This window comes from Poecilia reticulata, linkage group LG12 (genome assembly GCF_000633615.1).
Source record: "Poecilia reticulata strain Guanapo linkage group LG12, Guppy_female_1.0+MT, whole genome shotgun sequence".
Taxonomy (NCBI): domain Eukaryota; kingdom Metazoa; phylum Chordata; class Actinopteri; order Cyprinodontiformes; family Poeciliidae; genus Poecilia; species Poecilia reticulata.
Window position 1 is genome coordinate 2,400,161 of NC_024342.1, and position 15,277 is coordinate 2,415,437.

General features: G+C 38.6%; 1 protein-coding gene across 11 annotated transcripts in view; it reads right to left on the bottom strand.

Moving 5' to 3' along the window:
* The window catches only part of slc4a5b (solute carrier family 4 member 5b), a 42,660-nt gene that overhangs the window by 11,772 nt on the left and 15,611 nt on the right, over window positions 1-15,277 (bottom strand). For 8 of the 11 annotated variants that reach the window (XR_534979.1, XM_017308000.1, XM_017308001.1 and 5 more), the window contains 13 exons: window positions 14,474-14,629; window positions 14,189-14,305; window positions 11,778-11,833; window positions 7,453-7,610; window positions 7,299-7,386; window positions 7,064-7,218; window positions 6,103-6,228; window positions 4,458-4,632; window positions 4,209-4,342; window positions 2,460-2,640; window positions 2,299-2,389; window positions 1,358-1,416; window positions 920-1,111 (listed from right to left, as the gene is read on the bottom strand). Coding sequence is in view for 10 of the 11 variants with exons in the window: in XM_017308000.1 (XP_017163489.1) it covers window positions 920-1,111; window positions 1,358-1,416; window positions 2,299-2,389; window positions 2,460-2,640; window positions 4,209-4,342; window positions 4,458-4,632; window positions 6,103-6,228; window positions 7,064-7,218; window positions 7,299-7,386; window positions 7,453-7,610; window positions 11,778-11,833; window positions 14,189-14,305; window positions 14,474-14,629 (1,688 nt within the window). In the remaining variant the exon portion in view is untranslated. The remainder of the gene's footprint in view (window positions 1-919; window positions 1,112-1,357; window positions 1,417-2,298; window positions 2,390-2,459; window positions 2,641-4,208; window positions 4,343-4,457; window positions 4,633-6,102; window positions 6,229-7,063; window positions 7,219-7,298; window positions 7,387-7,452; window positions 7,611-11,777; window positions 11,834-14,188; window positions 14,306-14,473; window positions 14,630-15,277) is intronic. The other 3 variants (XM_008423207.1, XM_008423212.1, XM_008423208.1) reach the window with 2 other exon arrangements.

A 15,277-nucleotide genomic window follows, 5' to 3' on the forward strand; every position in this document is an offset into this window, starting at 1 on the left:
CAGTCCTGTTCAGTTTACAGTTCAGTTCAGGTATCGTTTATTGGTATTTTATTTTATTGTTTATTGGTATTTTATTTGCAACCTTTATTTAAATATGCAGAGAGGTTTTAATGGATCAAAGCAAATGGCTACAGTCAGGAGAAGGGTAGCAAACAAATCTAATGCATTGTACTGGACATTCATTACTACTCTTCAGATCTCTAGACTACGTTACAACATAAAAATATCTTATACAGATGTTATTCAAATTTATTTTGAATATGAACTGTTTTTGTTGCAGTTTTAATATTTTGTTTTACTTTGTGTTCAGTAAATTGTCGAGCATTTTAGTTGATTGAGTGATTGTTGTTGTTTGGATCACTTAACTTCACTTCCAAGACCAGCTTTTGATCATTTCTGTCAAATCACCATGGCTAACTATTAGCTCCCTTCAACAGTGAATGATTTGGCTTTAAACAATCCTTTCTTTATCACTGGCAGTCCAAACTGCAACAGCACATCTATTAAGAGGTGCTGGATCTTCTCTAGTTTAGAATTATTTTAATTGACTGCTTAATAAAAGTTGTATCAAAGGTGGAAGATATCATTTTCTTGTTCTCATTTAAGTAAAGAGAGGTGTGGACAGTTTATATTCACTAGTTGCGTTTCCATTACAAATGTGCATAAAACTTTAATATTCTGCATATTCCGCATTAAATAAGAATCACAATTAAAATCACGTGAATAAGTTTGTTTATGTTATAAAGCCTTAACAAACACGCTGATTTTAACAAATATCAGCAGCTTTATCCTTCAAACTGAACAACTACATAATTTACAGGATTGAAGCATTTTTCTCATGCAGGTGCATCTTATTGGCATAAAGACGTTCCATGAGTGTTAAAAAGGGAAAACCTGGGAATTTCTCCAGAAGTCTCACCTTTGTTGGGAAGTAGCGGCTGAACTTGAACTTTTTCAGAGAAACAGTCATGGAGTAGGTGCCGATGAAGAGGATGAAGGACATCAGGGCCAGGTCAGGGACATACTTACAGGAGCTCCCCACCAACACACCACCATACTTCACACACTCTTTCTTACTCAGCTGGCTCCAGTCCAGGTCTGTCAGGTTAAACTAGGAGCCAAGAAGGAGAGCAGGCAAAGGGAGAGATGGGGAGATGTAGACGTAGGATAGGGAGGGTCAGGGATTCAGAGGAAACCAGAGGGAAGGACAGAGGAGGGGGAAAAGGCAAACAGAAGACAGAAGAAAAAAACGGCGATAACAAAAGAAAAAAACAGCAAAAAAGTAGCCACCCTTGTATTCACAAAAAAGATGGCAAACCACAAGTGATGGAAAACGTTTGTGCCGTTGGTCACTTACCAGCAGAGTCATGTTATCATCTGACATAGGAGCTGAAACGTTTAAACCCACAGCAGACGCTGGAGAGGACAGACAGAATTCCTGTCAGTGTTGATGATTTATGTCTTTCATTATCAGATTGTTAGAGCGCTTCATCGGTTCTCATCACATGGCCTGACAAGGTGTGGTACTTACTCACATTTCCACACAGCGTCCAAAAATGAGGCAAAAAAAGACAACACAAAAAATATACATACTGAGTAAAAAATAAAGATTTCATGTCGACCACATTAAATGTCTACAGAAGACTAATGTCTTGAATTCTGACTTTAATCTCAAAATTTTGACTTTAATCTTTTGAAGTCAAAAGTCAGAATTGTTTTTCTTTGTTCCTTGGTTCTAATCCTCTTCTTTTGCTTCCCTTAAATTGTAATTTTCAGCATGGTTTTCAGTTGACCCCAGAGTTTACAAACACTATATCAGTTATGTATAACCTTCTCCTCTCAGAATAAACCTTTCCCATTTGTTTAGAATCCAGAGGTTTAGATATATTTAATAAGTTTTTATTAGAAATTCCTTTCTTTCACTTTTTGACTTGTCAGCTGTTTTAGGTATTTTTCCATAGGTTTGCTGGGATTTCGCTCCACTTTGTGGGCACGTTGTCCTACACGCTTTTTCAATTCTACTCTGTAATTTTCTTTGGGACTGAAATCAGAGCTTTTGTGATGATTATTAAAAAAACATTGCCACTTTCTAACTAATCTGGCAGTAATTTTGGGTTGTTGTCATTCTTGACTAAGTAATCAGACATAAATTTAAAAAGGAGCGGGAAAAAAGTAGATGCTTTTTTTTATGCTTGTCAGCAGCAGATGGTGTCACCTGAGCCAAACTGTCTCATGCTTTACATTCCTCTCGTTCAGCTATAGTCAAAAGAACAAACTGTGGACAGTTTGAAGTCTTACCCTGGTCTGGGGCCACACATTCACACTTGTAGGATGTAACGTAATCTGGCTTGAAGCCGCGGTTGATTGGGTAGTACTTAAAGGACGCGACCTGTGGGAAACAGAACATGTTTGTGTGTTCATAATGAGGATGTCTACAAATCTTCCATCATGTTGCCCACCATCTTCTTAATGGCGTCCGAGATGAAGATGAAGGAGATGAGGCTGGAGAAGCCCTCCTCTGTGAAGCGGGTCATGTACTTGATGATGTAGCTGGCGTCAGAAACGACCAGCAGAAAACACTGCAGACACGAGTGCAGACCGATCCACAGCCGCAGCTCCATGTAGTCTATGCTGTTGTTCCTGTTAGAGCAGCCAATCAGAGCAAGAGTAAGAGGAGATGCCGTCAGTCACAATGCACCATCTTATGTTCATTATTGAGCAATACTACAGGTGATTTATTAAGCTTCCTTGAACGGGTTAGGATAGGTCTCATTACCTTTTTTGAGCAAATTCATTCTTAGATAATGAAACCTTAGTTGTTTAAATGGCAGATGTGCAATTATGCAACATCACATCTTTGAAAAGCAAAAGTGGTGCCTCCTGCACAACCAACAAGACTGCAGCAAGTCAACAGGAGGTAAGTCAACAAAACACTTATCGTTTCCAGCAGCCACATTACAGCACAGACAGCAGTAAAACCAGCTGGGCAAATGGAGTGGAGCTCCTCTTGGGTTGCTAGTGTTACGTCAAAACTTTGTGTTACTTCAATCAACCAATTTTATCTATAATTCACCCTTCATGTTGGAGGCAGGTCGCTGGAAACACAAAACAAAGAGTACTTCTGACCAGGGTTTGAACTACCCAGGGTCACAGTCTGCAGATGCAAATACCAGAGTTGTGAAGTAAAGTGAAACTGGTGGGATTCTCCCTTTAGCTCCAATCTTTATAAGAGGGCTGGTGGATATTAAAAGCGATGTACCTTCATCTTTTCTTCACTTCCCTGGACTATCCAGGGGAGTCATTGCTGTATTGTTTGCTTAATCTCTTAATAAAATAATAATCAAAATGCATTTTGATTCGTTCTTAATTGACTCAGCATTTCACCTTAAGTAAGACTTATTTCGGTAACACTTTATTTGAAGGGTTGTGCATAACACTGACATGACACTGTCATAAACATAACACCTGTCATAAACATAAAGAAGTCTTTATGAATGTTTATCACAGTTATCATAAAGTGTCATTTGGTAAATAACGACCCTTTAATGCAAAGATGCTCTAAAAGTTGCATTAAAAGTCCATTAAAAGTGTCAACTTTGCATGATTTTGTAAATTATGATAATTTAATGATAAGTGGGCATTTTTAATGGACTTTTAATGTCATTATTTACCGAATTTTTTGAAACAGCTAATTTTCCAGACACCAAAAAACGTTAACTTGTTGCCAAAAAATGACTAGGTGTTTTTTTTGGTTTGTTTTTTAGAATTTAGCTTAAATTCAGTAGACAAGTTATTTTTAATCCAATAAGATTGTATCTGGCAAAAAAAGTATTATTTGTTCCCACCCTAAGGTTAGAAATGTTTATGTACTTTTACCAATTTTTGGTTAAATTATTATACGCATTTTTCTCTCTTTTTGATTTCTTTTAAAAAGAAAAAGGAGAATTGCAAATTGGAAGAGACGGCAGCATAATGCCAAAAATGTCAAGAGCAAGACATTGTATAATTATGTTAAGAGCAAATGAATCAAAACTAATAAACTTGATAATACAAGAAAATAGAAATTGGCATGCTAAAACTACTACTGATATACTACTGTTCTGCTTACTTATTACCTTATTCTGTTACAGTATTCAATACAATCCCAAGAGAACATTTTGAACAAATAAACTCAATCAAACAAATAAAATATTTTCCATCTGTCTCACTTGCTGAACTCATAAAGCAGTTTTTCGAAGATGAGGATGGGTCCGGTTGAACTGAGGATGATGAGAGGCTGTCCGCCGAACAAACAGAAGACGGTTCCTGCTAGAGCAGTGCCAAGAAAACTCTCCATCACTCCCTGGAAAAACGAGACAAGGAGGACGGGTAGATCGTCAAACGTATGCTGCAGTCAGTTAAATTTACTGCTCTGTTACTTTCAGCATTAAGTAGACATTACTCCTGTTTACTAAGACCTGGTAATTGTCCGTAGCGTCTCCCAGCAGTCCGCCGAAGGTGATTGCGTTGGTAATGCATCCCAGGTAGATGAAGAGCACTGCAGAGATGGATTGGATATGGAAGCCATCGTAGATATCACTACAGTAAAAGGGAATCTTCCTTTTGATGTCCAGCCACAGGCCACCGCAAAATCTGGAAAACATACAGGACTAAGTTCAACACAAGTTACCTTACAAGTTCAATCAATCAATCAATCAAGTTTATTTATTAAGCACAGTTCGGCAACAAGTTAATTCAAAGTGCTTTTCATCATGAAAACATCATAAAGTAAACAGCTGTGAAACCAGAAACAGACATTATATTTTGTCAAGTGTTAAAATCAAAACACATAAAATATGTTGGTCAATGTTCTATTTATTATGGGGCAAAAGCAACTCTGAACAGGTCCTGATTTAAAGGAACTCAGTGTTTCAGCTGTTTTCCAGTTTTCTGGACGTTTGTTATAGATTTGTGGTGCATAGAAGCTGAATGCTGCTTCTCCATGTTTGGTTCTGGTTCTGGATGCAGAGCAGAACCAGAAGACCTGAGAGGACTGGATGGTTGATACAACAGCAGCAGATCTTTAATGTACAGTATAGTGCTGCTGAGCCGTTCAGTGATTTATAAACTAACAGCAGTATTTTAAAGTCTATTCTCTTAGCAGGAATGTAGAACTGGGTGATTGTGCTGTATCTTCCTGGTTTAAAAAAAATCAAAAATTATAAATCACATGTACATAAGCATTAAGTCTTTGCTCTTTATGTGTATGGAGCGCCATTGATAGCACTTTACAGCCTCCTAGTTGGACGATGGCGCTAAATATGTCTCTACAAGATTGGCACACCAGTCTGAGTATGTTGTCTCATTCTTCTCAGTTGTTCCTTTCAGTCTCAGCCAGGTTAGATAGGAAGCTTTGGTAGGTGACCATTTCTAGGTTCAGAGATGTTCTGGTCTAATCCAGGTCAAATACATTTTGCTCCTGATTCCACTGATTTATTGTCTTGGCTGGATGCTTTGGGTTGTTGTCATGTTGAAAGATGAATTATTGTCTTAGCCTGGTGTCCAGGGCACTCTGAAGCAGTTTCTCTCAAATAATTAGTTTGTTTTTGGCTGTTAAATCTCAATACAGACTATGGTCACTCAGTTCCTGCCACAGAAATAAATGACCACATTGGAGCTCAGTGTGAAAGCATAGGCTATAAAACCTTATGTAAATACCTCCCAAAGAAAATAGCTGCATTTTATATTTACGTAATTTGACATTTCGAAAGTAAATTTGCTTAATGGAAACACGCCAATTTAAAAAATACTCTCATTTGTCTATAAAAAGTTTTGGCGCTAGAATGAGGTGGGTTTTTTTCTTGGTTGTATTGAAATTGGTTTATCTTGCAAACTGCGATAGAACCACTTTTTTTTCCCACCAGACAAGTCACATGATAAACAACCAAATATTGCTACTGGTGCAAACCACAAAGAAGATGACGACCGGAAGTAGTAGGATGATGGCGCTGCATGTTTTTCCAGCAGATATTGCTGCATGCTTACAGCCACACTGTTTAGAATATCCTACAGATCGTCTGTGACTATTTGTTGCAGACATTCATTTTAAAGTTTTCTGCTTACCTCCCAGTGAACTTCAGCTCTTCTCCCAATTCATGCTGAACAGGAAGCTCATCGTCTTCTCCACCGGCGGCCCCACCAGCCGAGCCGTTCATCTGACCCAACTCGTTCAGGTTGAGGACTGACTTCCTGTAACACCAGTGGTCAGTACAATTTGGTCTTATTCACCACAACAGATTCTTAGCCATTATGAGATACTCAGACTGCAAGATCTTCAAACTACAACTGTAAAACTATAATGATACATGCTGCAAGTAAATTATTCTGCTTAAAATGATCATGACCTACTTTATACAGTACAACAAAATAACCAAATCTTACTGTATCTAAACACCATAGAGTCCAGGGTGTCGTAATGAAGACCTGGGGCCAAGTCCGGCCAGACTTTTATATATGCAGATGTATACATAAATAGAACCTTCAAGATAACAATTTTTACACTTAAATATTACTTTATCAATCAAATCAAGGAATTTTGATCTGTTTGTTGCCAAATTACTCCCACCTGCAGGTGGCAGTATTTCTTACTTCTAATGTGCTGCTGCTGCTTGAGATTTCCTTACAAGTTACAATCTATACACGCGTAACAAAAACACTCATCAATTGCAATATTGCGAAATTTGTTGCAAATATTTCGAAATTAGAAACAAAAACTGTCACAAAATCCTGGAGGGGATTGATAAATGGGAAAAGATTTTCAACATTATTTAACCTTAAAAAGTACTTATCGAATGCAAACGCTATTTATTCATATTTTAACAGTTTGTTAATAAGTTCTACATCAACAACCATCTATTCTAGAAACCTCCATGATGTTGATTCAACCCAAAATGTAAATGAACTTGACACTCCTGCCCCAGACCAGCGGAATCAAGTCAAAGGTCTAATACCTGCAGCTGCTGAAACAGGTGTTATCTTCACAAGAACATTACATTGTTATAGAAACAATCTTCCCAGGACTTACCTCATTTCTGCTGATGGAACCTTCTTTGGGGGTTCAATACGTATTTTGGGGTCCCATTCCCCTGGGGGAAGGACAATCACCTCATCCAGGAACTCATCAACTCCTGCAATCAGGTCGTCACGGTCCCGTGCTTTGTAGGCGACGTCACTGAACAGCTGATGGCAATAAGAGGCTGCAGTCACACCAATGATCAAATGCTTTTACTAGAAAACGTCTAACTGAGTTAGCTTCTTACATCGTCCACCATCAGAGTTGCGATGGCTCTGCCGATTTCATTGTAGGACTTAGTTTTGCCTTGAGGGCCCAGCAAGATGAAGAGGAACCTGAAGAACAGAGTGGTTGATAAACCCAGAACATTTGTCAGAGCGATGATGGAGTTAAGACCCTACCTGGTTGGCACAGGAACCTCAGTGAGGCCTCCCAGAGTGGTGGCTTGAGCCAAGCGTACAAAGGAGACAAACGGCTTGTCCAGAAAGTCCACCTCACCAATCAGCACGTTGGAAGCTTCTGCATCGCGAGGAATCTTCTTCATGAACTTATTCTTCAGCTGTAAGAAGGAAGGCAAGCTCTCAAAAGAGTGATGCAGTGTTTTTTCCCCCTCAAATACCAGTAGATCTCAAAGAATTGGAAGTAAAAGTGCAATTTTTCTTGCCAGTCATCTGAAAAAGTAAAACTTGTTTCGTTCAGAATTATCACATGTAGCGTTAAAATTCTCCAAGCCTTTGCGTTTTGTACTTCTGATGATTACGGCTTACACCCACACACATGCTCTGTTTAGAAGATCCTACAAACTCACAATGAAAAACCAAAATTCAGTGTCTCAGAAAATGAGAATGCTGTGTAAAATATCATTAATAGAAACTCATGGTGTTAGTTAATTAACTCAAAACACCTGCTAAGGTTTCCTGAGCCTCTAAACTGAACTGAAGGCAGCTTTCACAGCAACATGGGCTTCCTTTACACCTACACAGTGACACAGGCTGATCTCCTCCATGCCACAGTGCATTGATGCAGTAATTCATGCAAAAGAAGCCCCAACCAAGTACTGAATACATAGAAATGAACATACTTTTCAAAAATCTGACATTTGTAGTTAAATATTTGGTCTAATGTGACATTTTCATTTTCTGAGACACTGAATTTTGGGTTTTCTTTACCCGACACCCATCATCATGAACATTTTAAAAAGTTAAATCTTGAAATATCTTACTGCATGTGTAATGGATCTCTATAAAAGGACCGCTTCACTTTCTTAGATGAATGGCAACAAATTTTGCACTTAAATAATATACACAATATTGTTATTCTTGAAGACGAACTAGTAAGTTCTTCTGACACTACAACACATTTTTGATCACTGGGAAGTAATTACTTTCATTAGTAGCAGTACTAAGCATACTGAAGTACACAGCCAGCTGCTCAGTTGTAAAGTGAGCGTAACTCTTGTGTTTGCATTACTAAATGGGCTTTATGACTCTACATTCCAACTGGGCTCTGCCTGTTTTGTTATTTCACAATTGCAAACATAGATACAGTAAAAAAAAAAAAAATCCTGTAACTTTGTGTCACAGCTTTGTTGTTGTGTACCCATGTTTCTCTGCCAAAAAGCACGTGGCAGTGGAGCGGTGGGCGCTTAAATCAAAATCTCTTTATAATCTGTTAATGCTGCTTTCAGAGTCAATACACCAGCTGGTCCTCTTTCACTGCCCGCCTTTGCACTTTGGTCCTAAACAAACACTACAACATACGCACATGCACACACACCTACACACACGCACACGCACGCACACACACACACACACACACACACACACACACACATACGCACGCACGCACGCACACACACACACACACACACACACCCACACGCACACACACGCGCACACATACACACACACACACACACACACACACACATACGCACGCACGCACACACACACGCACGCACGCACGCACGCACGCACGCACGCACGCACGCACGCACGCACGCACGCTAAAACACTTGACCATAGTTCTTTTTTTTTCTTCTATCTGCATTTATTCTCTTGGATATTTATTTGCAATGATTTGAAATGTTGTTGCAAATATTTGATAGCACGTCCGCTACTTTATCCCATAATTATGCAAACTATCAAGAACAAAGAAAACTCTGAGGTACAAAGCCAGCTTTTCTGAACAAATGCTTACCTCCTCTCAGTCGGTCACATGGGAATGTTTCGTTATTGCTGGCTTTGAAGTGTGTGTCCTCATATTTCCCCATTGTAGCACATAAACACCACATGATTTCTGCCGCTAATGTAACAACCAATTCTTGTGAACTTTGAAAATTCTCAAAGAACTGTTTTTTTTTTGTTGTTGTTGTTTTTATTGCCACGTATTAAAAACTTGTGAAAGTTGCAGTTATTTGAAGCTACAGTTCATGGTCACATCATGGTCTCAAATCTTTATAGTCAGATAAGAACTGATCAGATTGAAAAAGATCCAGGGAAGGGTTTCAATGGTTTGTAAATTGTTTAAATGTGCACTTGCTTTGTAAGAGCACTGCACATTTTATAATCTGCTCTAGATGTTTTAAATTACAGCTGTTTCTTTAAATGTTCTGAAGAAGTCAAAGCTTTTCTAGTAGAGCACCATCCCCATTTTAATCTAGTTTTTGTCAGTTTTAATCAAACTCCATTCCATTTGCCTATAAAGGTTCATTTGGTCGGCTGTGAAGGCATAAGGACCAAAAAGCCAAACTCAAACCTCGGTCTCAGTTTGGAGTGAACTCTGGTTCAGTTCAAATGCTTATGTGGATACCAGCAGGAAGTGGACTTTAGCGCGGGAACATTCTGGGTAAATTCAACCAAAGCAAATGTGCAAGGCCAGCACTAGACGGAGAAAATGTCTTGTGGTCTTTTACCAACGACAAAAAAGAAATCCCACAACCACTAAAATCTGACACCACTCCAGTTTTATTTTGTGAAGCAGTGGTGGGAAGTAACGTACTTAAGTACAATTTTTGTATATTTGTACTTTACTCAAGTAGATTTAATAATGGATACTTTCTACTTTTAGTCCACTACATTTTACAGTAAGTATCTGTACTTTCTACTTCACTACATTTCTACAGAACTGTCGCGTTACTCGTTACATCCAAGTCCCATTGAGCTTTTTTTCCGTTAAAATGTGACGTTCAGGGACTTAAGGTGGCGCCGTAAAATCCAAGCAATAACGTGACTTACGTGTCTGTTGTCACCCATCGCCTCCACCTTTACTCGCACGCGGAGCTCCAGACATGCGCTGTGGTTTCCTCTGAGCGGGAGGAGATGTCTGTCTAATGTCAGTACTATAATAGCGCTGCATAAATTGATATGGCGAGATGTAAAATCAGCAGCGCTTCGCTTTCACAGTCGGTTCAGACTTCGTCCAACTTTTAGCATCACTTGGAAGGAAAGTTTAAAGAAAGGTTAGATCTGTGGACGCGATGCTACCAAAGCTAGCTGTACAGAGACACATGTTACATCTGCGATTAAAAAAAGTTGTCACTCATGCGCTGAATTACTGTGTGGAGATGTTGACTGAGGTGTCACATATATGGGACAACGCTGGTACCAAAGTCTGCATTGATATGACATTCAGGAACGATCCGATTCTTCTGGACGGATCTTTACTGATTAAATTTATTTCTGCTCTAAGTATTTAATATCTAGGTTTTTTTTATGGGAATGTGAATCTTTCACATCAATTTGAGAAGCAATTTTGATTGGTAAAAGATAATTTTTTTGTGTCACATAGCGCAGGGTGCTGGTCTTGACTTGGTCTTGGGTAGGTGGTCTTGACTACAACTCTGCTACACGGTGTCCTCCCCCACCCACTTTCTTTCCATCCCCTATTTGTTGGATTTCTTTCAAAATAAATGCCACTAGTGGCAAAAAAAGTGAAGTTCATGTTATGTTAGGACAGGAGACAAGATGTTTCCATCCCTGAAATTATGATGCATAGAATCACATATCTAAGTCTAAACTATGTTACAGAGTAAACACAATAAAAACATGCTTTATCTGTGGCATTGTTCATTAAAATGGCACATTTCTAATGTATTAAAATTAAATATGATTGGTTCACTTAATGATATTGTATTAGGGATTAGGTAATSCATTCAGCAAGTACTTTTACTTTTAATACTTAAGTATTTTTAAAAGCCAGTACTTTTTTACTTTTACTTAAGTACAAATGTTAATGTGGTAGTTTTACTTTTACTTGAGTACATTTTTGACTGTGTATTTGTACTTTTACTTAAGTACATTATTTGAGTACTTTCTCCACCACTGTTGTGAAGAAGAAAGTTGTGCTCAATGTCTTCTACAGAGGCTTTTATGTCGTTTCCTTCAGTTGTTCTTGGTGCAGCGCCCCCACAGGCGAGGAGGATGAAAAGATCTGTCAAAGCGTTTGGTTGGTGTGACACAGTGCAGTGTGAAATAGAACCACAGCAGCTGAAAATGGAACAAATGTTGCAATTCTGGTCCCCAATAGAACCGAGTCTACAGGACTGTAAGTTATGAAAACATCCATAGAGTCCAAAAATTTAAAAGAATTACATGGGTGAGATACAAATAGCAATGATCTGAAACGAACACTGAAATGATAAATGCTCATCAAATAAAGGCAATAAAAAATGGAAAAATAAACACACTAATTCCTTTTACACAAAATACAATAAAACAACATTCACCTGGTCGGTACTTGGCGTGTCTGAAATATCATTCATGCTTCGGCTCTGGGCAGGATCTGTGGAGAAAGAGCACACTTATTCTGGCATCACAGAGATGTTCAAATGTAGTTAACAGATCAACATTTCATTACATATTGAAACGTGCCGAGTCATTACATCAAGGTACAGGTAGGCCACCAAGGTTCTCAACAAAACAGATCAACAAATTATCAACCAAAGGCTGTGAATACTTGCATGAATGTGATTTCTGTAACATGAAGTCTGTAACGTAAAATGTGGGAAAACGTGAATACTTTCCAGATGCACCGTAAATTATGTGAATCACACACGGATCTTTCCATGCATGCACATAGGAAGCATTAAGTGTTGCAATCATGCAGTAGCCAGAGGTGGAATTTGTGGAAAATGGTGTTGATTAAATCAAAGAATAACACATTCAACTTAAGAAACTGAGAGGTTGAAAAGACTGTGAAGAAGTACAATGTGTGTTATTGCATTAACATAATCTCACCTTGAATATTTTAGAAAAATCCAACCTTTCATTTGAGTACAGGTTTGTCAAATAACTGGAAAATTACAATTCTTTCAAAGTAAATGTAAACTTACTCCAATGAAACTTTACTTTTTAGAGTTTCTATAAACTTTGAATTTGAAACCCATGACTTGTATTTGAATGACGTATAAAGCAGAAATGATACAGAAGTCACTCGGGGGATATATATTTATGCATCCCAGCATGCTCAGTGGGCAGGATAATAATAAGGGAGCTCTCTGCTGAAGAACAGCAGCAGAGTGCAGCATCGTGTCGCCATCCCTCCTAACTGCTGTTAGACTCCATCTAAATGGCAATCAGTTGATTCTCAGGCATGCCAGGAAAAGCCTCTGCTGTCCTCTTGGTTGAATGGTCAGCAGTGGATACAATCAAATTGAAAGTTCTAATTTCTATTGTATTTTAAGTGCAATATTATTTTTGCAATCAGAAGTCAACTTACCTCAACTGCTTTGTTGCTGAAATGTGCTATCCAAACAAACTTGACCTTAGTTAAAGCTGCAATGTATAACTTTAATAAAATAATCTGTTTTTTCTACATATTAGTTAGAACTTTCATTATGTTGCGACAGTATGGTATCCCTGTGCTAGGTACAGACACACACAGCTCAGTCAGAAACTCCCAATCAGAGCCAGGAGGAGGGTCTTAGTTAGAGCTGCTCAAGCTCTCCCCCATGCTGTCTGCAATGCCACTGCTTCTTCTGGATGAACGCTAAAGCTAATTAGCATGGCCACTGATGACGGCGGAAAAACATTTTTCCTGGAACAATAATTTGTTCCTCCACCATTAGCACACTGAGCAGCGTGTACACAAGCTTGATTGATAGTGCAAAGACTTTCCTCCTGGTTCTGATTGGCTGATTTTGAGCGGGAGCGGTGCATTTCTGCAGGTGACAATAGCAGCACTAGGTGGAGAAGCTTGATTTTTTTTTTTTTTTCACAGATCATCTGTCTTATATTTATACTGTCACAATATGGTGACAATTTTAACAAATACGTAAAATCCCTATTGTTTAACAAAGTTATACCACATTAGCATCTTCCTAACATGGCTGCCAATTAATTTGACCACATCTGTATTTTTAGGGGGTAGCAGCACATTCCAAATTTTATCAGAACAGATTTCATATTTCAGCCGTACATTAGTCACTGTGTATATTTATTGATTTATTAAAGTGCCATGACAGTAGAGTGTTTTCCGCAGCACTCCACACCAAACCACTGCAAGAATGGGCGAGCTGTTAATTATTTTATATTCCAGGTAGGGCTGTTGTAAACGATTATTTTAGTAATCGAGTAATCTATAGATTTTTCTTACGATTAATCGAGTAATCAGATAAAAACAATTATGAAATAAAATATTGGTAAATCTTCCATAACACCAGTGTTACTATCGGATATCAACATCAGTCTATTTTTCCACATTTGAGCTTCCCTACCAGTTACTTTTTTGTAGACCGGGGGAGCAATACGGGATATTTACGGCTCCTCCGTTCAGAAACTCATCTACCAGCCATGTTCCGCCTCCCGTTTGTTCAGACCGGGATGATATAAGTTCATTGTGTGAGGAATTTTAATAATCGAGGTACTCGAATCACTCGAGGAATCGTTTCAGCCCTAATTCCAGGTCTCTATAGCAACTCTGAAGAGATTAATAAATGCTGTTTAAGCTGTTTAACAGGCACCACTAGCTCTATTTAATAAACACACCACAGTTTGTTTGCAGTCGGATAGCAGATATCATTGGACATAGCTGTTACACCCCTAATTATTTCATTTCTTTCATATATGGATAGAACATATGCCTCGTATATACGTGTGTGTGCGCGTGTACGTGTGTCTGTGTGTGGTTGAGACTCACGCAGGTGACCAAGGCTGCTTGACTGCCGAGAGCGTAGGTCTTCAGTGGAGCGATGGATCCCAGAAGCTGAGCTAGTACTACGAGTCAGATTGACCTGAGGACTACGGTCTGACAGACCAGCAGCAGAAATGGAAACAATGAACAGAGAAGAGCTGATTTCACAAGGAGAGAGGGGCAACTGGCGATCATCATGATGGCAGAAAACAAGGGAAGCAACATGATTGGAAATGATCAAGAACTTAGACTTCTTGTTGTTGATTTGTAAATGAAAATGTAAGCGCTTACTGGAGGGCGTGTTGGAGGACTTTCCGATGTCTGCCAGCGAGCGATGAATTGGTTTCTTGGTCTGGTGACGATGCTTTCTGAGCAACACGAAGATGATCTTCTCCTTCAGATCCGGAGGAACAAGACTGTCGGCTATTTGACGATCCACAATCTCCTCTGAAGCAAAGTATTTATGCATTTAGCATTCAGATTATTTAGCAATATTCCCCCAAGAGAACATGAACTCACTGTCTCCTTATGAGAATATTTGGAGTTTTTACTCTACAGAATCTTAAAACTAAGGTAACCCAAACACTGGCACTGGGTTGAACTTTTTGCCTAATCAATGTCAACAACATCTTCTACCATTTGTACCAGTGAGTGCGAACAGGACTTATTGTCTGTCCCTTTTGTTCTGCAAATGTTCTAATCCACTTCTTTAGTCATCTGAATCCTTTCGGTAAAATAGAGCCTCACAATATATTGAATCTTAATATCTGCAATATTTGTAGTTTCAAGTGCCGTGTCATAAAATTCTACTTTCTGGCCGCAGTCAGAGATGGGTAGTAACTAGTTTCTTTTACTCAGTTACAGTAACATGAGTAACTTTAAAAAACAAACAGATTTGGAAACCTTTTTTTTTTTATGCCTGACTTTTTTGTTACTTGTATGAATTATTGTCATTTTGATTCTTAAAATACCAAAATTCCCTCTAACTTTATATCTTGGTCCATCTGATAATGTAATTTTTAAGTATTAAACGATTGATAATTTGATCAGTTACTCACTCAGCAGTTGAGTAGACTTTTTACCAAATACTGTTTT